General features: G+C 38.4%; 1 protein-coding gene across 4 annotated transcripts in view; it reads right to left on the bottom strand.

The window, feature by feature from the left end:
• Positions 1 to 24,844, bottom strand: part of CCDC191 (coiled-coil domain containing 191) — a 101,851-nt gene that overhangs the window by 38,054 nt on the left and 38,953 nt on the right. For 3 of the 4 annotated variants that reach the window (XM_068546717.1, XM_068546719.1, XM_068546720.1), the window contains 6 exons: positions 20,207 to 20,397; positions 11,741 to 11,987; positions 8,046 to 8,115; positions 4,065 to 4,123; positions 3,414 to 3,859; positions 2,502 to 2,614 (listed from right to left, as the gene is read on the bottom strand). In XM_068546717.1, the coding sequence (XP_068402818.1) occupies positions 2,502 to 2,614; positions 3,414 to 3,859; positions 4,065 to 4,123; positions 8,046 to 8,115; positions 11,741 to 11,987; positions 20,207 to 20,397 (1,126 nt within the window). The remainder of the gene's footprint in view (positions 1 to 2,501; positions 2,615 to 3,413; positions 3,860 to 4,064; positions 4,124 to 8,045; positions 8,116 to 11,740; positions 11,988 to 20,206; positions 20,398 to 24,844) is intronic. The other variant, XM_068546718.1, reaches the window with a different exon arrangement.

Here is a 24,844-nt window from a genome sequence, read left to right as displayed (position 1 = left end):
GGCCCGTGTGCCACAACTACTGAGCCTGCGCTCTAGAGCCCGCAAGCAACAACTACTGAGCCCGCGAGCCACAACTACTGAAGCCCGTGCACCTGGAGCCCGCACCCTGCAACAAGAGAAGCCACCGCAATGAGAAGCCTGCGCACCACAACGAAGAGTAGCCCCCGCTCGCCGCAACTAGAGAAAGCTGCGCACAGCAACAAAGAACCAAAGCAGCCAAAATAAATAAATAAATTAAAAAAAAAAAAAATTACAGAAACTGTAGGTATTCACACACACACACACACACACACACACACGCCCTACAGGTTAAAGACCTACAATCCCATCCTCAGCAATGATGAACAATTTGCAGATTAATTATGTTTTTGTTCACATTTCTATTAGAATAACTGTTCACTGGTTTAAACAAGATAATCTGTCTTGATGATACTTTTAGTATGTGAAACCCAGAAACCAGAATTTTAATTTGATAATTCTTTCAATGAATGTAAAAAACTTTAATTACATCTAACAAATACTCTGAGAATAGAATCACTCCTCAAATCCCACTGAGTTTGCTACTTTTTCCTAAGTCACTATACATATGTCTGTATATGTAACAACAACGACAACAAACAAACTGAAGTTTGGGGTCATGATGATTACATTTTAAACTAGTTTTAAGGCCTGGATATCCAGATGGACAGGAAATGGAATTGTACTAGGCATCTGAAGAACTGGCATCTGAATGAATTCAAGTGTCAGACTCCTGTTCTTGACAGTCTATTAAATATCCATCCAAAACAAGCAAATGTGCAAGATGGCTTGACAATACGACTCTGTCACCAGTTGGGGTTTCATAGGCAGGGGGGCATGGGTGGGAAGAGTATCAAGTTCTGCTCACCTAAGTCAGCCAATGGTTACTTTCGGTTCCTTGTGCTATGTTACAGAGAAGAAAATTTAAGTCCAAGTTTCAAGAATTAATAAACAAAAAACTCACCAGGCTATTTCTTACAGATATTAAGTGTCTGCTTTGCTGGAAAAAGAAGAGTGGGGTTGGCACAGATGGCAGGAATGAGACTCTCTTTAAGGAGGCAGAAATAGACTAGAGGATTAAAGTGAGAGAGCCCCGAGAGGCAGAGTCTGTGGTAATATGCCCTTTTTCCATCTTTTCTAGAGCCAGTCATTAAAGACTACTTGAAAAGTAACCAGGTGTTCCAAAACATGCTAAGCCTTTGATCGGATAATAATTTTTTTAAAAAAATCACACCAAACTGGGCATTTCCTGAGCATCCTCATTGGTGGACAAGGAGGGCATAAACTGCTGACCTGGAAGAGAGTCAATGTAAAGATTGCTGATTTCTTCATTAACAGGAATGGACTTCAGGCACAGTGTCCTTCAGGCGCCATCACTTCCTGTTAGGGCAGCAATCTTACCATAGATGAAAAATCAGATTTACAAACCACAATGTAATTGTCAAAATGCCTACCACTTCATATAAACATATGTTCAGTGCATGATTAAGTACAGAGTAAAAACAAATGGCAGATTCACTAGGGGGGTTCTAAGGAATACTTCTATTCTCATAGTACGGTTTGGTTTAAATAATGATTTCTATGCACATCAAGAATGTTATTAAAATGTCTGGTTTGATTTGTAGAGACGTGGATGGACCTAGAGACTGTCATACAGAGTGAAGTAAGTCAGAAGGAGAAAAACAAATATCATATATCAATGCATATATGTGGAATCTAGAAAAATGGTATAGATGAACCGGTTTGCAAGGCAGAAATAGAGACACAGATGTAGGGAACAAACGTATGGACACCAAGGGGGGAAAGCGGCGGGGGGTGGGATGAATTGGGAGATTGGGATTGACATGTATACACTAATATGTATAAAATAGATAACTAATAAGAACCTGCTGTATAGCACAGGGAACTCTACTTCACTCCACTGTACAGTAGAAACTAATACAACATCGTAAAACAACTATACCCCAATAAAAGAAAATTTTTTTTTAAATGTCTGGTTTGTGGATTTCATTCTAAAAGCCTATCATCAAGGCATAACCCATTATAAAATGATATAATAACTTGATGTGGATTGCTGTAAACTGATCAATATTTTAATGTTAACAAATTACAGTGATAGGTGATCTTTATCAGGGTTTATTCTTGGCAGCTACTCGGAATTTTTTATTTGTGTAATTGTCCCATTTTTAAAATCACAATCCAAATCTCAAATTACAGAAAAATGCTTAAACCTTTCAGCAATGTTTTGTTTGTTTGTTTTTTGTTTTTGTATTGGCTAGGAAGACCAGAAAGTTTGGCAAAAAGGGTAGGAAAAAAGCCGTGGCATTCTCTGGTGTATCCACTTCTCATGTGTCTACCCATCTTAGACTTTGACTAGGTTCTGCCAAGTCTCAAAACCCAAGAGTTGCCAGGATTCAGTCCCAACACATCCTACTCCAAGAGGATAGATAACCACAACCAAGGCCCCACCAAGACAGCCCTGCCTTTCAGTATGGGATGGGGTGCCATCAGCTGCCTTGGATTCCTTCTGGGTCCAGACAGAGAACTTCGAGAGTCACTTCTACTACCTTCAGTACCAGGGGAAGCAACAGGCGAACTGCGGAAAAAAAAAAAGGAAAAGAATTCAGACCAATCACCAGCTTCATTCAAAGCCCTTGCACCTGAGGAACTCAACGCCTTTTACAAACTTTAATTAATCCTCACTTTCTGAGATAACTATGTATTACTATACCCCTTCAATAAATTGGTGTAATGAGGCATGGAAAGGTCGAGTGATTGGCCTGAGTCTACAATGTGAGTCAGGCGCTCTGATTCCCATCCCAGTGCTTCAAATCAATACATATCACCCACTTCTTATCTTACCATTTATCACACATACTGAGTATGTCACAAGCATGTCTAAAACCATCTTAAATAGCTTTTGAGACATTTGGACTCTAATTCTAGGCTCAAAGATGTTTACTTTTATCTCAAACAACTACAGACTTAAGCTAGGTAACTGGCCATAACCAAGGGCTGCTCCATTTGGACCTGATATTGTCTGACCTGGTTCTCAGCCCTAAACATAATCAGAAATCCAGAAATTGAGTTAGAGCAAGTAAGCATTTTTCTCTTTTACTGGTACAGTGACAGAGCTCCTCAGACAAAGGCAGCCACCATACAAATGCTAACTATGTAACGGGATCCTTATAGGCAGCCACTTGCCTTAAATACGTTTTGGTACCTGTCACATACCAATCACCATGCACGGGGCTTCTCTGCTTCACGAGTGCACAGTAAAAGAAAAGGAGTAATTGTAGAGTCTGGATGCTGGGTAAAGTTCAGGAGCCTTTCGATCACAAAGTGAAAAACCCCAAATAAAGAGTCCAAAGAGCGTTCTGATACAATGGACATACTTTGGAAGCACCTGGCAGGTTCTTTTTCGTTCATCTTCTCCGGGGTTTGACAGCAGGCAGCTCTGTGTGTTGGCATGCCCTGCTGCCCGCCGAGCCTCTGCCAGCCGCTGGCTTTCCCTCAGCTCCAGAATTGTTTTCTGCTGTTCCTGAAGTTTCTTCTTCTGCTTTTCAATCAGCTGTTGCTGGAAGATGTGGCGGTTATGGAAATGACCCATGCACATAGGTTCTGCTTTCTGGCTGCTGGTTCTGAGCTTCTCTTTGTTGCCAGGCTGTTGGGAGGGCTCAACATCTAGGGCCTTGTGCGGTTTAGTGTCAGATGTATCCAGAGGGACATTCTGGAGGGGAACCTGCAAGATGTCCTTTGTTGGTCTTCCTAGGTGGGGGCTGGGCACATAACCATTGCTCCCCGAGGGAGGCTTTTCCAACAAAGGGGGGACGGCAGCCACCTGAGAGAGAAGGAACGTGTGATAGCTCAGCTATTTAAAGGACTGTACTGGTGAGATCCAACTCTACCTGGTCAGCACTGTTCTGTTCAATGACACAACTGCCCTGCACCCCGGCCAGAGCTGCCCTGTGCTCCTGGCCTGGCTATCTCAGAAGCCACCAGCCTTAGCCCAGTGAGTCACTCTTAGAATGTGCCCTGCTGCTCACCACAGAAGCTGGTGGGAGAGTGGGTACAATCACACGAACCACTGCCATGGCCAGGATATCTGTAATCAGAAAAATGTGCTCTTAGAAATATCTAATTTGGATAGTTCGTTTGTGAATTAGGCATGATTACTCCAGATATATATTCCAGGAATTCAATCTGCACGAATTGACCCTGAATTTTGCAGGAAACTGAAAATATTGTGAAAAGTTGTGAATATTGTGAATATTGAGAAAAGTATATACTGTTTCTCAAGAATGTTTGAAAACAAAGGAATAACTTTACAAATCAATACTAGCTCTTTAATAATAACAATAGCTCTTTAATAACAGCTCTTTCAATGTCTCTCTTGCCACCAGTAAATTAATCACAGGGTATTTGTCTATTTCAGGATCAAGGCCTAGATTAAAGCATACAGCTTTAATCCAGCTATTCCCAAACAATTTATTTATGGGGAATATTTGCAAGCCCACAATCACTGGGCAAATATCTGCATTATATAAGAATAATGCTACCTAATAATATTTTGTATTAGCATATGGCTTAATAGTTTTCAAAGCTTTATCACATAAATCTCATTTAACAGACTGAGGTGTCATACTCAATTACAAATTCTATACAGATGGGAAAGAAGCAGAATTCTTAATCAGAAAAATTTATCCTGGCTAAAATAATGTCACAGTTAAAATGTTTCTTCTAGAATAGTTTGATTCCATGGTCTAATCTCTGATCAGTTTTTGATTCTGTCACCTGCAGTGGTGTAAGGAGAAAAATACTGTGAACTATCTTATTATCTTAGAAGCTTCTAGCTCTAACAGGGCACCATATTTGGGAACTCAAAGATATTTTTCATAATGATGGAAATATTTTCCATAGACTCAGCCAAAGTGAAAGATGTGATATATGGAAACTCTGAAACGTTAAATATTTTAAAAAATAGCCTTCTATTTCAGAAATGTCAGTGGACATTTATTCATGAGAACACCTGCTTAAGCAATTTAGCGTCAAGCAGGGTTTGTGTTTTAGGCCCTTTTAAACTTTGTGGTAATGACACATTATTAACCCAGCAAGACTGTCAAAGCCTTGAGTACAGCAACAAGATTTCTTTTGGATCATGGTAACTTTTTAAGGTGAAAATAAGAGAACGAAAGAAAATCTTAATGGTACAGATTGTACTTAATAGAACAGGACTGAACAGTCTGGCTCAATTAGAGAAAATCACCTATTAGCTAACTGATAATTTCAACAAATTTCAATGTATAAGATATGGGTTTGTGGTATATGCATTCCTGTGACTGTACAATTAATGAGCATCTAACTATAGATTTTATATTGTCATTTGTTCATGTTACACTATATACTCTGGACAAGATCAGAATTTATCTAGTAACCTATAGAGTCTATTATAGCCTTTTATTTTAATTTGCTCTATTTTTCACAATTTTATCTTTTCTTGATAAAATCTTTTGTCTTGACTTCAGAGATCTGGAGACTTTTCTCTTGAGTCTAAATTATATATACATTTAGTAATTTTTCTGTTTTATGCAGGTAACAAAAGACTTTCGGCTGACTTTTTCCATTTGAAGATAACAGTGGAACTTTGTGAGGTAAAAGATTCCTCAGAGCTATTGGGTGGAACCGATAAGATTCTCTTCGGTCTCAATGGAAACAAGATTATCTAACTGACATAAAGGTACATAAATTGCCTAGGGGAAGGGACCAAATAAGCATCCTCATGATCCCCCTTTGCTGAGACACTAAGCTTAAATTAAAACCAGCCTACTTGCTGGCAGTAATAACAATAATCACAATAAAAAGCAAGGCTGGGAATCATCCAAGTGCTCAATTTAACTTCACACATTTGAGTTAAGTATTGATACTTAAAGGCATTACGTAGAAGGTGGCAGGGGAAGGGTTGGGGGAAGGATAGATTGGGAGTTTGAGACTGACACGAACACACTGCTATATTTAAACAGATAACCAACAAGGACCTACTGCATAGCACAGGGAACTCTGCTCAATATTTTGTAATAACCTAAATGGGAAAAGAATTTGAAAAAGAATCAATACATGTATAAGTATAACTGAATCACTTTGCTGTACACCTGAAACTAACACAACATTGTTAATAAATGATACTCCAATATAAAATAAAACTTAAGAAAAAAGAAAATGAGTTAAATAGGTTTCCCTACAGATTATTAATTCTGTACTTAGAACACAGAATTTAAAATAAATGTACAATGTAAAAGAATGAAATTAGAACACTCCCTAACACCATACACAAAAATAAACTCAAAATGGATTAAAGACCTAAATGGAAGGCCAGACACTATAAAACTCTTAGAGGAAAACACAGGCAGAACACTCTATGACATAAATCACAGCAAGATCCTTTTTGACCCACCTCCTAGAGAAAGGGAAATAAAAACAAAAACAAACAAATGGGACCTAATGAAACTTAAAAGCTTTTGCACAGCAAAGGAAACCATAAACAAGGTGAAAAGACAACCCTCAGAATGGGTGAAAATATTTGCAAATGAAGCAACTGATAAAGGATTAATCTCCAAAATTCACAAGCAGCTCATGCAGTTCAATATCAAAAAAACAAACAACCCAATCCAAAAATAGGCAGAAGACCTGAATAGACATTTCTCCAAAGCAGATATACAGATTGCCAACAAACACATGAAAGGATGCTCAACATCAGTAATCATTAGAGAAATGCAAATCAAAACTACAATGAGGTATTACCTCACACCAGTCAGAATGGCCATCATCAAAAAATCTATAAGCAATAAGTGCTTGAGAGGGTGTGGAGAAAAGGGAACCCTCTTGCACTGTTGGTGGGAATGTAAATTGATACAGCCACTATGGAGAACAGTATGGAGGTTTCTTAAAAAACTAAAAATAGAACTACCATATGACGCAGCAATCTCACTACTGGGCATATACCCTGAGAAAACCATAATTCAAAAAGAGTCATGTACTACAATGTTCATTGCAGCTCTATTTACAATAGCCAGGACATGGAAGCAACCTAAGTGTCCATCGACAGATGAATGGATAAAGAAGATGTGGCACATATATACAATGGAATATTACTCAGCCATAAAAAGAAACAAAATTGAGTTATTTGTAATGAGGTGGATGGACCTAGAGACTGCCATACAGAGTGAAGTAAGTCAGAAAGAGAAAAATAAATACCATATGCTAACACATATATATGGAATAAAAAAAAAAAAAGTGGTTCTGAAGAACCTAGGGGCAGGACAGGAATAAAGACGCAGACGTAGGGAATGGACTTGAGGACACAGGGAGGGAGAAGGGTAAGCTGGGACAAAGTGAGAGAGTGGCATGGACTTATATATACTACCAAATGTAAAATAGATAGCTAGTGGGAAGCAACCGCATAGCACAGGGAGATCAGCTCGGTGCTTTGTGACCACCTAGAGGGGTGGGAGAGGGAGGGTGGGAGGGAGACGCAAGAGGGAGGAGTTATGGGGTTATATGTATATGTATAGGTGATTCACTTTGTTATAAAGCAGAAACTAACACACCATTGTAAAGCAATTATACTCCAATAAAGATGTTAAAAAAATAAAATAAATGTACAACTAGGAAAATTATTTGTATTCAAATATGACAGACAAATAATTAAAAACAAAACAAAACAAAACTTAACTATGTATAGTACCAAACACCATAAATAAACCAAAAAGACAACTAAAAACAATGAAAAAAACCTGCAGAATATATAATAATAAAAGCATCAGTAGTCTTAAAAATATAAAGAGCTCCTATAAACAAGAAAAAGATATATATTCAAGGATAAAAATGGATAAAAGGCATCACTATTCATCTTTCTATACCCATTTTCAGATACATATATATGTAAATGGTGAATATAAAAAAATGTTTAACCCCACTAGTAATAAAAAAATGCAAATGTTGAAGCAATAGTAACACAAAAAATATTTTACCTGTCAACTTGGCCAAAATGACAAATATGTTATCAGGCAGGAAAACAGGTACTTCTTTGATACAACCTTCCTGGAAGGGCAATTTGGTAAAAGTCTTTAAAATATGCATCCTATTTTTAGGTATTTATCCTAAGTAAAGCCTTATGGATGTGTGCAAAGACTTAGCTACTTGTTCACTGAAGCTTTGTTTATAATAGTGGCAAACCAGAAACAACTTAAATGTCCAGCAACAAAGAAGGAGGTATACAGTCTAGCTCGTGGTTCATGATAGAATTTCATGCAGCCATTAAAAGAGATGGCACAGAATGACAGTCCTTAACCAGGAGTTATTCATCAGGTTCACCTGTGGAACTTTAAAAAAAGTATGGTGCCCCACACCAAATTCTGATTTAGTAGGTCTGATTCTGTGTTATACTCTCAGTTGGGAATTACTGTTGCAGAAGTAGATTTAGTGACACAGAAAATTCTCACTATATTGCAGAAATAACTTTACAAAAACAGATTATGTTATTATTAAGTAGAAAAATATATTCTCATCAAAGTGGGTATAGAGGGAACATATCTCACCATAATAAAAGCCATTTATGATATACCCATAGCCAATATAATACTCAATGGTGAAAAGCTGAAAGCCTTCCCAATAAATTCAGGAACAAGACAAGGATGCCCACTCTCACCACTTCTATTCAACACAGCATTGGAAGTCCAAGCCACAGCAATCAACAAGAAAGAGAAATAAAAGGTATCCAAATTGGAAGAGAAGAGGTAAAACTGTCACTATTTGCAGATGACATGATTCTCTATACAGAGAACCATAAAGACTCCACACAAAAACTATTAGAACTAACAAGTGAATTCAGTAAGGGGACTTCCCTGGAGGTCCAGTAGTTAAGACTCTGTGCTTCCACTGCAGGGGGCATGGGTTTGATCCCTGGTCGGGGAACTAAGATCCTGCATGCCATGCAGTAAGGCCAAAAAAAAAAAAAAAAAAAAGGAATTCAGTAAGGTAGCAGGATACAAGATTAACATACATAAATCTGTTGCATTTGTTAATACTAACAATGAAATATCAGAAAGAAAAAGCAAAAAAGAAAATCCCATTTAAAATTACATCATACTAGCACAATACTGTAAATCAACTATACTTCAATAAATAAATAAATAAATAAATAAATAAATAAATAAAATAAAATTTGTGTCCAAAAAAACCCCAAAAAACCTAGGAATAAACTTAACCAAGGAAGTGAAAGACCTATACACTGAAAACTACAAAACACTGATAAAGGAAACTGAAGGTGATTCAAAGAAATGGAAAGATATCCCATGCTCTTCAATTGGAAGAATTCATATTATTAAAATGGCCATACTACCCAAAGCTATCTACAGATTAAATGCAGCCCCTATCAAAATACTCATGACATTTTCCACAGAACTATAACAAATAATCCTAAAATTTATATGGAATCTCAAAAGACCCAGAATTGACAAAGCAGTCCTGAAGAAAAAAAAAAAAGCTGGACTTCAGACAATACTACAAAGCTACAGTAATCAAAACAGCATGGTATTGGCACAAAAACAGACATACAGATCAATGGAACAGAATAGAGAGCCCAGAAATAAACCCACACACCTACGGTCAATTAATCTATGACAAAAGAGGCAAGAATATACAATGGAGAAAAAAGTCTCTTCAGCAAGTGGCGTTGGGAAAGCTGAACAACCTCGTGTAAATCAGTGAAATTAGAACACTCCTTCACACCATATATAAAAATAAACTCAAAATGGTTTAAAGACCTAAATATAAGACATGACATCATAAAACTCCTAGAAGAGGACACAGGCAAAACATTCTTAGACATAAATTATAGCAATATTATCTTAGATCAGGCTCCCAAAGCAAAAGAAATAAAAGCAAAAATAAACCTAATCAAACTTAAAAGCTTTTGCACAGCAAAGGAAACCATCCACAAAATGAAAAGACAACCCACTGAATGGGAGAAAATATTTGCAAACAATGCAACTGACAAGGGGTTAAGATCCAAAATATACAACAATGCATACACCTCAATATCAAAAAAGCAAACAACCCAATAAACAAAATGGGCAGAAGACCTAAATAGACATTTTTCCAAAGAAGACATACAGATGGCCAACAGGCACATGAAAAGATGCTCAGCATCACTAATTATTAGAGAAATGCAAATCAAAACCACAATGAGGTATCACCTCACACTGGTCAGAGTGGCTATCATCAAAAAGTCCACAAATAATAAATGCTGGAGAGGGTGTGAAGAAAAGGGAATCCTTGTACACTGTCAGTGGGAATGTAAATTGGTGCATCCACTATGGAAAGCAGTACAGAGATTCCTTAAAAAAATAAAAATAGAGCTACCGTATGGATCCAGCAATCCCACTCCTGGGCATACATCCAGAAAAAATTAAAACTCTAATTTGAAAAGATACATACACCTCAATGTTCATAGCAGTACCATTTACAATAGCCAAGACATGGAAACAACCCAAGTGCCTATCAACAGACGACTGGTTTAAGAAGATGTGGTGTATATATATACAGTGGACTATTACTCAGCCATAAAAAAAGAATGAAATATTGCCATTTGCAGCAACATGGATGGGCCTAGATAATATCATACTAACTGAAGTAAATCAAACAGAGAAAGACAAATATTATGTGATATCACTTATGTGTGGAATCTAAAAAATAATACAAATGAATGTATATACAAAACTGAAATAGAGTCACAGACATAGAAAACAGACTTATGGTTACCAAAGGGAAAAGGGAAGGGGGAGAGATAAATTAGGAGTATGGGATTAATGGATACAAATTACTGTATATAAAACAGATAAGCAACAAGGATTTACTGTACAGCACAGGGAACTATATGCAATATCCTATAATAACCTATAATGGAAAATAATCTGAAAAAAAAAAATATATATATAACTGAATCACTTGTGCTGTATACCTGAAACTAACACAATATTGGAAATCAACTGTATTTCAATTAAAAAAAAGGAAGAAAAATACATGGCCTTCCTTTTCCTGTATTATGACAGATTAGATACCCTCAATGACTTGACTGAAGAAAATTTAAAAGCTAAATACAACATTAAAGAGAAAAATCTGCATATGCCTGAATAGAGAAAAGACAAGATGGCTATACTTCAACATGTTATTTACTGGTGGTTATCTCTAAATGATAGAATTAGCACCTATTTTTTTTTTCCTCTGTCATTTTCTCCTGCCAAATTGCTACAATTAATACATATGATTCTTCTTATTAGGAAAATAAAAACTTAAACATTCCCCTCTTATAAGTCACAAGCTCATTTAGAAAGGAAATGCCTGACAATTAAATAAGAGGTGTTCAAGAGTTGTAAACAATGCTTTATATATCTGTTCCTGAAAGAATCTTTCGCTTAGTTGTTTTAAATTCCCTGTCTATATTACGTCTCTACCAAGTTTCAACTATACCAGTTTGTATGTGATTATAAAAGAAGATTCAGTTCAAGAAAATCAACACTGACTGAAAGGTAAACTTTGTGCACTGTAGCAGCTCTCATCTTTTAGATAGCCCAGGCCAGGCAACCTGACAACAGCTAACATACCCCAGGCTATACAAGTATAAAGCTCAAAAGCAGGAAGACTAAGCAAAGGAAAAGCAACTTACCTCTCCATTTCTAGGTGTATCCTCCATGGCTGTTGCCTCCTCAGGTAGACTGATGCTTGATGACACGTTTGCACTGAGTTTCCCTAGTGATGCTGCCTTCAGCAGCTCATTCATTTTCTTCCTAGTTTCCTCCTTTGTAACAGCCAGCTCTCTCTTTTGGATCTCTGCACGATGCCAATGCTGCCATTCTGTAAAATGGTGTCGGAGGACTTGTTTCCGGTTATAGTCAGTGGCCAGTTGTTGTTTTCTAAGAAACAAAGCACTTCCATTAAAAAAAAGAAGCCATTTACTGCTTCTTGGTTGATAATATAAATGAAATACAAGTCCAAAGGAGTCCCAGAAATGCTCCATTTTAGCTCCAGCTTATTCTTTTATTTAAGCTCAAAGGAATCATTTTATAAAGCTCCCCAAGGCAAAGGGTCTGCTCACAGAAGTCATTGGCACCTCAAGGCATTGCTTCAGAAGAGTGACTGTTCTGTTCTATCACATCACAAAGGCATATTAAATTTTTTGATTACCATAAAATAGTTTCTGAGAGCTTTTGGAGGGAAGGAGCAGAAAGAATAGGTATTCAGATAACTGCTTTTAAAAAATATGCATACATGAGGGAGATATTCAGCTATACTTGCAAATCTAAGGAAGACAAGAGGTTTGGGAGAAAGAGAAAGGAATGACACTTAACAAGTGAATTGTCAATAATTAAGTATAAGACTTACAAAAATCAACATGAAATTATGAGGGTGGATCTTGTGAAAGAAGGGCTTGGTCAGGGAAAGGATCTCTATAGAGAAGGTCTCATTTACCAAAGCCATAAACTGAGTGAATGAAGAACTGCTTTGTGAAGACACTTGTTGAACATTAGAAACGTGTGAAGGGCATACACAAGGCACTTGCTCTCAGAGAACTCACTCACAGTCTAGTAGGGGGTCTGGTTCACTCTCCTCCTAAGGAGGAGCTCCTTTTGATTCCTGGAAACTTCATGATGTTAGGGGACGTGACTGAGTGGAGTTGGGAACTGCCAGCTACATTCCTCTCCCAAAGGGACTCTCCATTAGGAGACATGTTTGTGGTAGCCAGTTGAGAATTCAAGTGTAGAGATTTCTGAGATCAATCTATAAGTGGATGATTATTGTCTCTGAAGAAGTGAGCTGTAGAGCTTGGAACTTAGGTCGCAACCGGGGTCAGTTTCGAGGTTTAAGATCTAAGATTGTTTAGATACCTAAGTGATTTTATCTTGTAAAGATGACTGGAATAAGGTCTCTACAACACTATTCGCATATCCATTTCTGTAAAACATACATAATGTTTAACCCTCCTCATGGACTTTTTGGGGTCATATCAAAAAAATTGTAACATTTTAAACCAATGAGTCAGAAGAACATTTCTACAGTTTAAATGCTTAAGTGACTTTTAAACCTTTTTTGACTGCCACCTAAAGAAAAAAGTGTCACACTATGACTTCAAAATAAGTTGATGTGTGTACATGTGCATGAAACAAAAGTATATATAATTGAAACAAAGGTTCCACCAAACGATATTCACCCTTACTACCAGAGATGTACGCCAATGTTTCTTTTCTAAACTTTTCCATTTTTTAAAAAATATGCCTCATCTTGAGCCTGATTTTAGGACCCATTAATGAGTTAAAACCCTTAGTTTGAAATACTACTCTAGAGTCACAGAATTTAACATTATGTCGGAGAAGTTGGGTGAAACAACCAATTAGTGAGAGTAGTGTTGACTGAAATAATAGAATTCAGGATAAATGCTAACAGCAATTCTGCCAAGAGCATATTTCATTATATATAATTGCTTCTTTCTAATGCAATGATAGATAATAAATACGACTGACTGATGGTTTTTATAATAAAAATACAATATAGGTGGTAATAAACATCTATATATAATATTTTACTTTGATGGAAAAAAAGAAAGTATCTGAGACTGAATAACCTTGAAATAAAAATTTTAAAAGAAATAAGAATAATAAATCAGGTAGCAACGCAGGTAAGAACAAAGCTCCCAAAATATCAATGTCTAAATAGTGAAACAAACAAAACACCTGATGGCATTTTACTCAAGTAAGTGGAAATCATGTATTTCCACAGACTAGAAGACATATTTTGCTCTGTCTGATTAATGTAAAATTTGATTTACATCAATCTGCTTAGGAAGGAGGAGTGTGAAATTTACCTGATGAGTTAATTTCATGTTTTTACAGCATAAACAGCCAAAAGCCACACTGGAGTTCTGACTGTCAAGGACAGGGTTATTTGGACAGTATGAAAAGGCAAAGAGAAAAATATTTCTGTAAATATAACAAAAAGAGTAAACAGTAAAAAAAAAAAAGGTGGGTTAAAAAATGCATGTTAATTATTGTGTTTAGAGCCCTCTCTATCATGATCATGCAGGAGATTTGAAGATGTACTTCGGATATCTATGTTCATGGGAAGGGTAGGAACACAGAAGCTAGGGATCCAGAGACGAGACTGGTTCTACTCTTCCTCCCTTGCAGTTCACTTCAGCAGAGTGACAATACTGCAGATAAGTCCATTTCTATACTTTTTTTTTAAAGAATGGATGCACTTATAAAGTTATGTATTTTATTTATTTATTTTTGGCTGCGTTGGGTCTTCGTTGCTGCACGTGGGCTTTCTCTAATTGCCGCGAGCGGGGGCTGCTCTTCACTGCGGTGCGCAGGCTTCTTATTGCGGTGGCTTCTCCTGTTGCGGAGCACGGGCTCTAGGCACGCAGGCTTCAGTAGTTGTGGCACTCAGGTTCTAGGCAGGTGGGCTTCAGTAGTTGCAGCACGCAGGCTCGGTAGTTGTGGCGCACGGGCTTAGCTGCTCTGTGACATGTGGGATCTTCCCGGGTCAGGGCTCGAACCCGCGTCCCCTGCACTGGCAGGCGGACTCCCAACCACTGCGCCACCAGGGAAGTCCCATTTCTATACTTTTTAAATGATGACACTAAAAACACAAATATTTCTGAAAGTGAAAAATCACTTAAATTTCTTAAAAGCTTAGTCAGATGTGATTTACCTGGGCATGCTAACCCAAAGAAATGGTTCCACAGTTCCCAGATAATCATAAAATGAAGGACAGAGTTTCTTTATGGAAAACATCCTATCACAATATGTTTCCAAGCTGAAATCAGGGAATTTCTGGCAAGGGTCTATAAACTGATCATTATAATTATACAACTGCATGCAGAGAAAGACTGTCTCTAAAGAACTAAGAATATAAGATATATAGGCTTAAATAGGAATTTAAATATGAACCAGGATGCTTAGAATCAATACCTCAAATGATACTTAGTTATTGACGCACATTCTAAAACACAGTAGTCAGAAGAACACCAACTAGGTATAGGACACTGGGCAAGCAGCTGAAAGTATCTAAATTCCTCCTCAAAGATGGTGTCACTCTAACGACAACAACAACAAGCCCTATACTGCCTATCCTACAGGATTTTGTTTTTAAAGATGTAATTAAATTTTAAAAAGAACCTGAAAATATAGAACAAATTCACATGTAAGGTAATAACACTATCTTCAGACAAGACTACTAGATATCTAAAAAGTGTCTTGAATTTTTTAAAGGGAAATGAGAAGTGACAAATAAATAACCACATACTACTGATCTGAATTGAGTGCTGAAATCTGAACAGAACATAAAAATAGCAATGATGCAAACAGCTGCATTTGGGACGGGGGGTTCAGCAGGAATAGGAATGCATACGCTAATGCATTCAGAAATGCACCAGGGAGCCCCCCAGGGAAAATGCGGAAGATAACACAGTTCTGTTTTTAAAGGGTTTTAAAGTGAGCCAGTCAATGCAAGTCTGGTCCTCCTGCCTCTCTGGCAGATACCAGGAGCTTTATCAGCTTCAGATGCCATGCAATTTCTAGCCTCTCAACTGGATACCCAGGTGGGCACGGAGGGAAGGGCAATGGACCATGACTAACAGAGGTGCTCCGTAAATGACTGCCCTAAAGCACGCTGAAATCAGCAGTGCTGGGAATGGGGAATATCCGACAGTTTCTTTTCAATTCAGTCTCCCCACCCCTAGGCTAGCCTGGCGGGTTCACCCCAGCCTGTTCCCACACAAGCTGCATATGTACTGGTTTACCAGTTTTCCCCTAAACTGAAAAGTGCTGTCTTCTACTTAGCCACGATCTGTCTCTCTCAGAAGACGGGACCAAAGAGTTTCTATTTTTAAAAAGCTGCTTGGGGGATTGTAATGCATGATAGCCAAGTCTATGTCACTCCTAAGTTTTTATATTATTGTGCCTTCTGTTGCAATTATTTTTAGTATCTGGGTAAATCTTTAACTTCTTCACTTAGATTGAAAACTCCTAGAAGGCAGGAGTACCCCTGCTGGACCTTAAGAAAGAGTCTAGGGACTTCCCTGGCAGTCCAGTGGTTAAGACTCCACACTCCCAATGCAGGGGGCCCGGGTTCAATCCCTGGTCGGGGAACTAAGATCCCGCATGCCTCATGGCACAGCCAAAAAAAAAAGTCTAGTACACAGTAAGCATCAGTAAAGCTGACTCACTCAATATATGCTATCAAACAGAATAAATGAATGAGTGAATGAATGAATGCCACGGTTTGAGGGATGTCATAGGGCCCGTTTTTCTACTGGCCTGCCACTGTACCCTCAAATCCACATCACTTACATTTTGGGCACTGTTTCCAGACAATGCCTATTAAAGTATAAGTTTTCTGGGAGGGATAACATCAGTTGAGGAGTACAGAGACAGAGCATGAGGGGATAGAGGGACACAGGGAAGAGATAAAAGCCTGTTCCAGGACAGGCCCAAAGTATTTGGTACTGAGTACCAAGGCTCAGGAAGGGGGGGTAGAGGATGTTGAAACAAGCCCTGCTTCTTCCCAATTTGTCTAGGGCTGGCTGTAAATTGAGAGAAGAAGGGAGAGAGGAGGAATGAAAGATCTGGAGCCAACTTTCAAAAGTGAATATGCTAAAGAATTAAAAAATACAGTTCAAATTCCCATACCACCATGTCCAAGGGTCTAACTTAGCGTGTGTACCAGAATTTTGTTGTATTGCCTGAGTGACTGAATCCTTAGTTAGAGTTTGGGAATATTTGTTAATGTTGCAATTGTATTACAATATTGTATTGAAATTTTATAACACCATTACCATAACTACTTTTAAAAGAAAAGAGATGGACAAAAATTCCTATTAGGGAAAGCAAGGTACATTTTTTAGAAGAAATACATGGATGACCTTGGAGTGGAGTGAGACTCTGAGCACAGGTTCAGTAAGAAAATACGGTGGCTGGACTTCCCTGATGGCGCAGTGGTTAAGAATCCGCCTGCTAATGCAGGGGACACGGGTTCAAGCCCTGGTCTGGGAAGATCCCACATGCCGCGGAGCAACGAAGCCCGTGCGCCACAACTACTGAGCCTGCGCTCTAGAGCCCGTGAGCCACAACTACTGAAGCCCACGTGCCTAGAGCCGGTGCTCTGCAACAAGAGAAGCCACTGCAATGAGAAGCCTGCACACTGCAATGAAGAGTAGCCCCTGCTCACCGCAACTAGAGAGAGCCCGTGCGCAGCAACAAAGACTCAACGCAGCCAAAAATAAATAAATAAATAAATTTATAAAAAAGAAAATATGGTGGCTAAATCATGAATGAGAAAAAGAGAGGGATCTGTTGTTGCTCCAGAGAGAAAGTGGGAAGAACAAAAAGGAAAGAAGGCAAAGAAAGAAGCCCAAAAAGCTGGGCCCTGCATGGCCAGTAAGAGGAAAGCCCAAGTGGCAAAAACAAATGTGGATTCAAGAGCTGGAGGCTAAGGACACAGCTGACATCTGAGAAACAGACACAGCAAATGATTTCCATGTCCAGGTGGATGGGCCAAAGAACCACCTATGCCTTGTCAATCTGGTAAGAGTTTAGTTGCTACAATGAGTAACCCATTTACAATGAATGCGCTCTATCCCTCAATCTCACTATTTAGAAAAAAGTGCTTGAAAATGTTATGGAGTTAAATTGCAGGACAGGAAGCAACTGAGCTCTTCATTCATCCACTAACTCACCTATTATTCAACAATTATGTATTTGGTGTCCACAGAGGAACTGGGAGAGACTCTGATGAGCACGGTAAAGAGGGTCCTGGCTCTCCTGAAACCCCCAATCCCACTGACATTTCTTGGTTTCTGCTTGTATTGATAGTAGCTACCTTTGAGCTTTTTTCTCCACCTCTATTATCCCAACCTTCTTTGAACAAAATCACCTAACAATTTCCTAAAACAATCTCTAGAACAAAGAACAACATGCAGAGAGCCTGGGATCTGTGGGAAAGCAGCATGAAGGACAGTTTGTATCTAACAGGTCCTTTCTTATATGTTTCTAGCATGACTTGTTATTTGTTAATTATTGCTCTTGTTTTACATCTACAATCATCTGAAGTCAACTGCAATATAACTGAAAAACATGACTGTCTTAGGGAGCCATCACCTAGGTGCTATTTAACTAGGAGCAGCATGTTATAGGAAAAAGCATTTGACTCAGCATCGAAAGGACCAGGCTCTAGTCCTGGACTGGCTACTCGTAACTTTATGACTTGAGACAGTTGTTTATCCTTTTTGTGCCTTACTTTTATCATCTGTAAAATGAGGGGCTGGATCAGATGCTCCTTGAGGTGCTTTCCTACTCTAAGAATTTTTTGCTCTAAAGTTTTATAGTAAAAAAAATTATTATAAGTTAAATATTTTCTAACTCTGACAGTTAAAAAAATGTAGCACCCATTCTGAACATTTAAAAATAGACACTTGAAAATAATTCACAGATATGAGACAAGAAGTTCTAAGAGGATCTTTAAAAAAAATTGGCACATAATGCTATTATGAAATCCCCATTTAGTGCTTTTATATTTAAATAGTTTAATTGGAATGGAATCTCAAGTTCTTCAGATTTTTCTTCTACAAGTTTCTTCTGGCATGTAAATTTCACAGACCACTTTTACCTTTAACATCTTAGTTGCCACTCCCTCTCTGCCCTCACTCATGATGCTTCCCCTTTCCAACACCTCCAATTTCTCTTCTTTATCCAACAAATCCAGCTTTGAGTAAGTTATCATCCCAATTCCTTAGATCAATCACTAGGTCCTGAAAATTTAGACATAAATTGTGAAAGAGCTTTTTTTTCCCCCACACTGAAGATTTCCCCCAGCATACTGTAGGAAAGGAAAATTGTCTAGGTCACCCTCCTGCTTAAAAACCTTCAGGAATTCACCTTTATTTACCTAAGAACGCCTAAACTCCTTGCCTTAGCATTTAAGGCCTTCCACAAGTTGATGAACTTGACAACCACATGCTTGATGATTGCCAGCCACACGTAATGCCATTACTTCATCTCCCTTTTTCTACCTAGGAACATCCTACTTACTGTTCAGAGCCCAGCAAGACCCATCTTCCTGATAAAGCCTTTCCGGACACTCTGTAGGAGCCTCCCCACTTACTTCCCTCTACTAAGTTCTCAGCAGCAGAAGGAGATGCATTACAAAGTTTATAATGGTAATCCATACCTGTACTGTTTCTAGATCTCGTTTTCCCCACAAAACTGAGTTCTTTGAGGACAAGGGGCCATGTGTCAGGCTCCTAAGTATTCTCCCCAGGGCCTGATGCTGTCACAGGGATGCACAACTCCAGGGGGCGCCATTCCCTTCTACATGACGATGCTTTCATATACCATTCATCCAATTGTTCACCCAGAAGGAATAACAGAGTTGCTGGTAGAAAAGTGATTAAACGTAAGACCATGAACTGCTCCCTCCAGCTCCCCCAACCAATAAACAAATGGCTCCTTCTACATCTATGATTTCGGTTCAAGAATGCAAAGTTGACCTTGGAAATGAAAAGAAGAAAATGTATTTGATTTTAAGATGATGGAACAAAGAAAGTTATATTTGAAGGCAAATTCTGTGTCATTCACAAGTCTAAGAGGGAGCTGATATAAAGGTGTCAAAAACCTCTAAAGAAGGTGTGGGGGAAGGGAGGAATCACCCTTGCCAGGTCTGCCTTCCCAGATGAATGTTCCCTGTCTCCCTAATTAACATTCCACGTGCAGACAGTGATTTCTCTCAATGAGAATTACTACCGCATAAGCCAAATTCTGTCTCCTAAATTGTAAGATGGTCCAGGGTGCAATGATACTACATCAAAGAATAAGGGAAAAAGCATAATACTTGCTTCCTTTAAAAAAGGAAAGCATGTACATTGGTATATTTTAATCAAAAATTGTTTTTCGCTTATAATTTTCCATTACAATTTTCTAGTTTGGGATGTAACAGAGAAAAACAGTGATTATCATATATTATAAGTAGATGAGATGATTCCAGTGAACAGCATTTTTAGAGCTTATTTCTGGATTCTTCAGGAGGAAAGATGTCCTACATAAACATACTAGAAGGATTTTCATGGCATAAGTAATAGTACCTGTTTTCTTCCCTAAGGTCATTTTCCATGGCTTGAGTCTCCCGCCCCAACTTCTGGGATCTTGTGTAGTCTCTCCAGGCCCGCAGGACCTTCAGTTGCAACTTCCAGTCAGACAGGGTCCCAGCTTTCCCCAGCTTAATCCTATGATCAAGAATCAGCTTGTGCCAGGCAGAGAAATACCGTTTTTGACACTGCAATGGAAACATTGGAAAATCAGCACTAGGGTTTCTAATATCTACTAGTGAGAACCCTCTCCTCAGATATCCCCCTCACACTTTTTCTGACAAATCTAGGAACTGTTGTCTTGATAGAAGGGGAACAGACAATTGCTTTATGCTCAAATGACAAGAAATATTCAAGTCATGCAACAAAGGCACTATCAGCCTCATGGCAAACTAAAACATTTAATTCTCATTGTAAGGCACCAGTCCTATGCAGAGCTGGAGTAACTGTCACAACTAAGATCTAAGTTAAGGGGCTTGTTAGAGAGGGTTGAAAGGCCTGCTTCCAACAGATCTCCCCTGCCAGGCTGTCTTGGAGTTTAAAATACCATTAACCATTATCACCACTGATGTCCTGCACAAATGAACATGGGAGATCCCATAGGATGGAATGGGGTCTCTGGTCCCTGGGAACAAGATGACTAAAAACAGCTTCAGCTGGGCTACCACTGACCACGTCAGGGCTTTGGTGAACACTCCTAGAGAAGCTAGATACGCGGGCTGCTTGCGTTCTTCCACTATATGTATCTGACAACAAATCAGACAAGGTCTACTGACCCTAAGCATGTCCCCAGAGAAGTACTTACGGTCCTAGGCTAAGAAAATCTCTGCGATCTAGGCCTTGCCTACATCTTCTACCTTCACAGCAAACTTTATGCACCTACTATATCAAATTACTTTCAGCTCTTGGCCTTATACTAGCCACACTGTTCCGTGCTTTTCTATCTATGGTCATAGTAATTTCTCTGTCCTTTTCTGCCCTCTCTCTGCCTATTTCAAGAGTCACCTCTCTCAGGAAGCCCTCCTAATACCAATCACTCTCCCCACGTATAAGTGCCCTGCCACTGTGTTCCCAGAGTAACCTATGCTTTCTTCAGTCAAAATGGTCATCATACTGTGTTATAATCACCTGTTTACCAGTTTCCACAAGACTGTGAGCCTCCAGAAGGAGGGACTGGCAGATCTGAGAGTGTACCACGTGTGAAGAGCACTAAAACAGAAAGTAACCTCATAGGAAGTGACTCTGGGAGGTACAGGAGATGCCTGCTGACCAGCTTCGAGAACTTGGTAACCATATCAGGGTCAGCCCTATTTATTGCTTCTTTCTCTTTAAAAATACTTGTCTTTAACTATTTCAACATTAGGTAAGCTGTGTTTGAATTTGGGAATTCTGAACAAAGTTGTTTAAGATATAATCTCTATTTTTGAGAGGTTACAGGGTGAGAGAGTATATAAATTAAAAGACCAATAACATGAGAGAGCACAGGCTAGACTTCTTAGAAATAGCCCATTTGGCCTGAAATATTTTCTACAAAAGAAACCAATTATATTCCCATTTAGACAAACTACAAAATCTTCTTTACTATAATTTTCCATTAGGAGAAACCATGGCAGTCTTTAAAAAGCCCTTGTTCCCTTTCCATTATGTCAAATGAGGGCACGTTTCCTAGACCTTCGCCTTAGATTCTGTGGAAGGAAAGGAGGGAAGGAGGGAGAGAGCAGGAGAACAGGGAGGAAGGGAGGAATGGATGAAGGGAAATTTGCTGAATATAAGATATGCCTTCAGTCATAACAAGGAAAAGACACACAGCTGCCTGGTGGAGAGGGTATGCTTTTTGCATTATTATTTGCTTATCTATCCCGCAAAATACAGCATGGAAAAAAAGAAAACAGTGTTAACTTGTGCACCATAGTCAAAAGAAAATATATCTATTTACCAGATTCATTTAAGAGATTCTTCTTAAAAGACTTGATGAAATAGTCTATGTATGGGTAGTTATCTCTAATTTTAACTCCTGGAATATTTCTAATGATGAAATAGTACAAACATAATCCACCTTGACAATAGTAGCGCTATTAACAGTGTCCTTCTTGGATTTCCACATATTTTTTCTCTAGTCCAAAGCATTTCACATGTACTATTTTATTGACTCATAGACCATCATTACAAAATAGAGAGGCTGCAGATATGATAATGATTTACCTTACCAAGCCAAACTTCAAATAGAGAACAGATAATGACTACATTCACAAAGCAAAGAGTTAGTGGTATACCTAAGGCTAAATCCGAAACGTTCAGGCAGCCTGATGACCCTAATCTACTAGGCAAAAAGTCTCTTTTGAAGAGGAAGAACAAATTACTTGCTTTTTTCTGAAAGAGAAAGAACTTGATATACAACTTACTACAGTAGAAAAGCACTGCTGGAAAATATCTGAATTTAAGAGGGGGAAAATTTGAGTCTGTAAATGCCATAGTCAATATATTTCTTTAAAAATACTTAAGTGTAGACTGTGAGAGCAAAATGATCGGTTTTGAAGGTCTATAATTCAGTTTCACTACACAGAAGTTAATAGCAGCAAAGTGACACACTCATACAGTAACTGCTTTCTTGAAATCAACTTGCCATTGGTTTTTTTTTTCCTGCCTACTCAAAAGAGCAATCCCATTTAAATTAAATTAAAAAAATAAAAGTATGAATCAAGAATAGCCACTCAGTTATTCTTGATTCACAGCAAACATTATTTAGGCAAACAGGAGTTCCATAAATGTGCTTGGAGGAAAATACTTGGGAAAGGAAAACATTCTCGGTCCTGTCTTCTCTGGGAGAAGATGCTAGCACTCCACTCCTACTTAGAAGGGACAAGAAGTGGCATAGTTCACAGTCACCATCTATTCACGTTTCCTATTACCCTCCCCCAAGTGGCGTCCCTGCAGCGCTCAGGCCTGCTTTTCCTCTTCAGGTCTACACTCGCACTACAGCAGTGCTCTATCCCTTTGCTCTTTGAAACAAGAACTATTATTTAAAACCACAGCTGGTCAGAAGAGGAACACCTTCTGCTTAAGCCAGAGAACTTGATGTTTGAACTAGATGGACAACTCGTCTGACCTCCCTCCGTTTCTTACCTAGTTCACTTATTTCTGCACCATGTTTTTATTTCTGATAGATTCTCAAATATAGTCATGCATTCTTTTACTAATTTCTACCATCTCTTTATTATAGTTGTGGTCATAATTAAGGCTTGTTACAGGTAAGTAAAATACTGAAAATCACTGTAGGAAGAACTGCTCCTAAGTACATATCTACAATAATTTTTAAGATAAAATACTACAAAGTGAAATTTAGAAAGTTTTTAAGTGAAATGCTTTTCTCCTTTCAAAATCAAAATCTTCCACGAGACATCATTTGGTCATTAAGGATTCCACTCAAGAGAAGAAATGACAGCTCACCCTGCTAAATTTATTACCTGCACTGGAGTTACCCTCGTTTTGTTGGCAAGAAAAGCTCTTCCCTGAAGTGTAATCACACTGCTGTCACTGGGAATGATTGACGTTAGGTGGAACAGCAATTTGCTATCTAATCTTCATTGTAATTCTAACCCTGTCACTAGAGATGCTTGTTCTGATTAATGGAGTGGGTAACTCATCAAAATTCCTCAGCTATTTCCCTTTTGTCACAAAGCTCAGTGATAATTGCATCAAAATTCTCAGTCATGGAAAAATAAACAATGAATTGTAAAGAGGACAAAAATGTCAACAGGTTTACAATTTATTTTTGCTGAATGGAACTAACTGTGGTGCAACTGGTGGTCAAGGGGAGCCGGACAAGGACCAAAGGTTAGAGATAAAGGACCCAGCTGACTCCTGGCTGGTCCCAGACCCAAAGGAAGAGAGAGATGCTCTAATACTACCCAAGAAAGCGGTCCTCCACTCCTTTTTTCCTTTTTGAGGACCACTATAGCTAGGCAGAAGACCCCACAGATGCTAAGAAGTATTTGATGGGTGGAGAGGAGGATCTTGTTTATGACAAAATGAAGCCCCTGGGAAGAAGCAGCACTGAAAAGCAGTCCCCTATATCCCATCCTATCCCTGATTTTCATAATTTTGCCCCAAAGAAAAGAGAGGAAATCACTGTGTCCCCTACCACCAACCATATACACTCCTATAACTATTATACATAAATACCTTAGGGAAAGTACATTCAGTTTTCAGCACACTGTGCTAAGACCTGGACTTGCTGTTGGGTTCCATGGAAAAGCCTAAACTCTGACAACCACTGCAATGTGAAATGGTAACGCTGGCTACAGACAAAAAGCTACTTTTGTTATATACTGGAAGCTGTGATGCTCATTTTACTTCTTTATTTAATTTTTTCCCCTTCATTTTTTAAACTCAAAAAAAACCCCTCACTCTATTACAGAAATTTCATAAACATACCCAAAAGTAGAATAGAAGAATAAATCCCTCACTCAGCTTCAAAAATTACCAGCATTATGCTGATTTTGTTTCATTTCTCTTCCACTCACTTTTCTTTCCTGGAGTGTTTAAAAATAAATTCCAGACATCAGACATTGTATCATTTCACCCATAAATGCATTGATATGTATTATTAACAAAAGGACATTTTGTAAATTCTTC

The sequence above is a fragment of the Eschrichtius robustus genome, chromosome 6, assembly GCF_028021215.1.
Source record: "Eschrichtius robustus isolate mEscRob2 chromosome 6, mEscRob2.pri, whole genome shotgun sequence".
Taxonomy (NCBI): Eukaryota; Metazoa; Chordata; class Mammalia; order Artiodactyla; family Eschrichtiidae; genus Eschrichtius; species Eschrichtius robustus.
The sequence above is the reverse complement of the archived record's forward strand: the minus strand, read 5'-3'. Positions and strand labels throughout refer to the sequence as shown.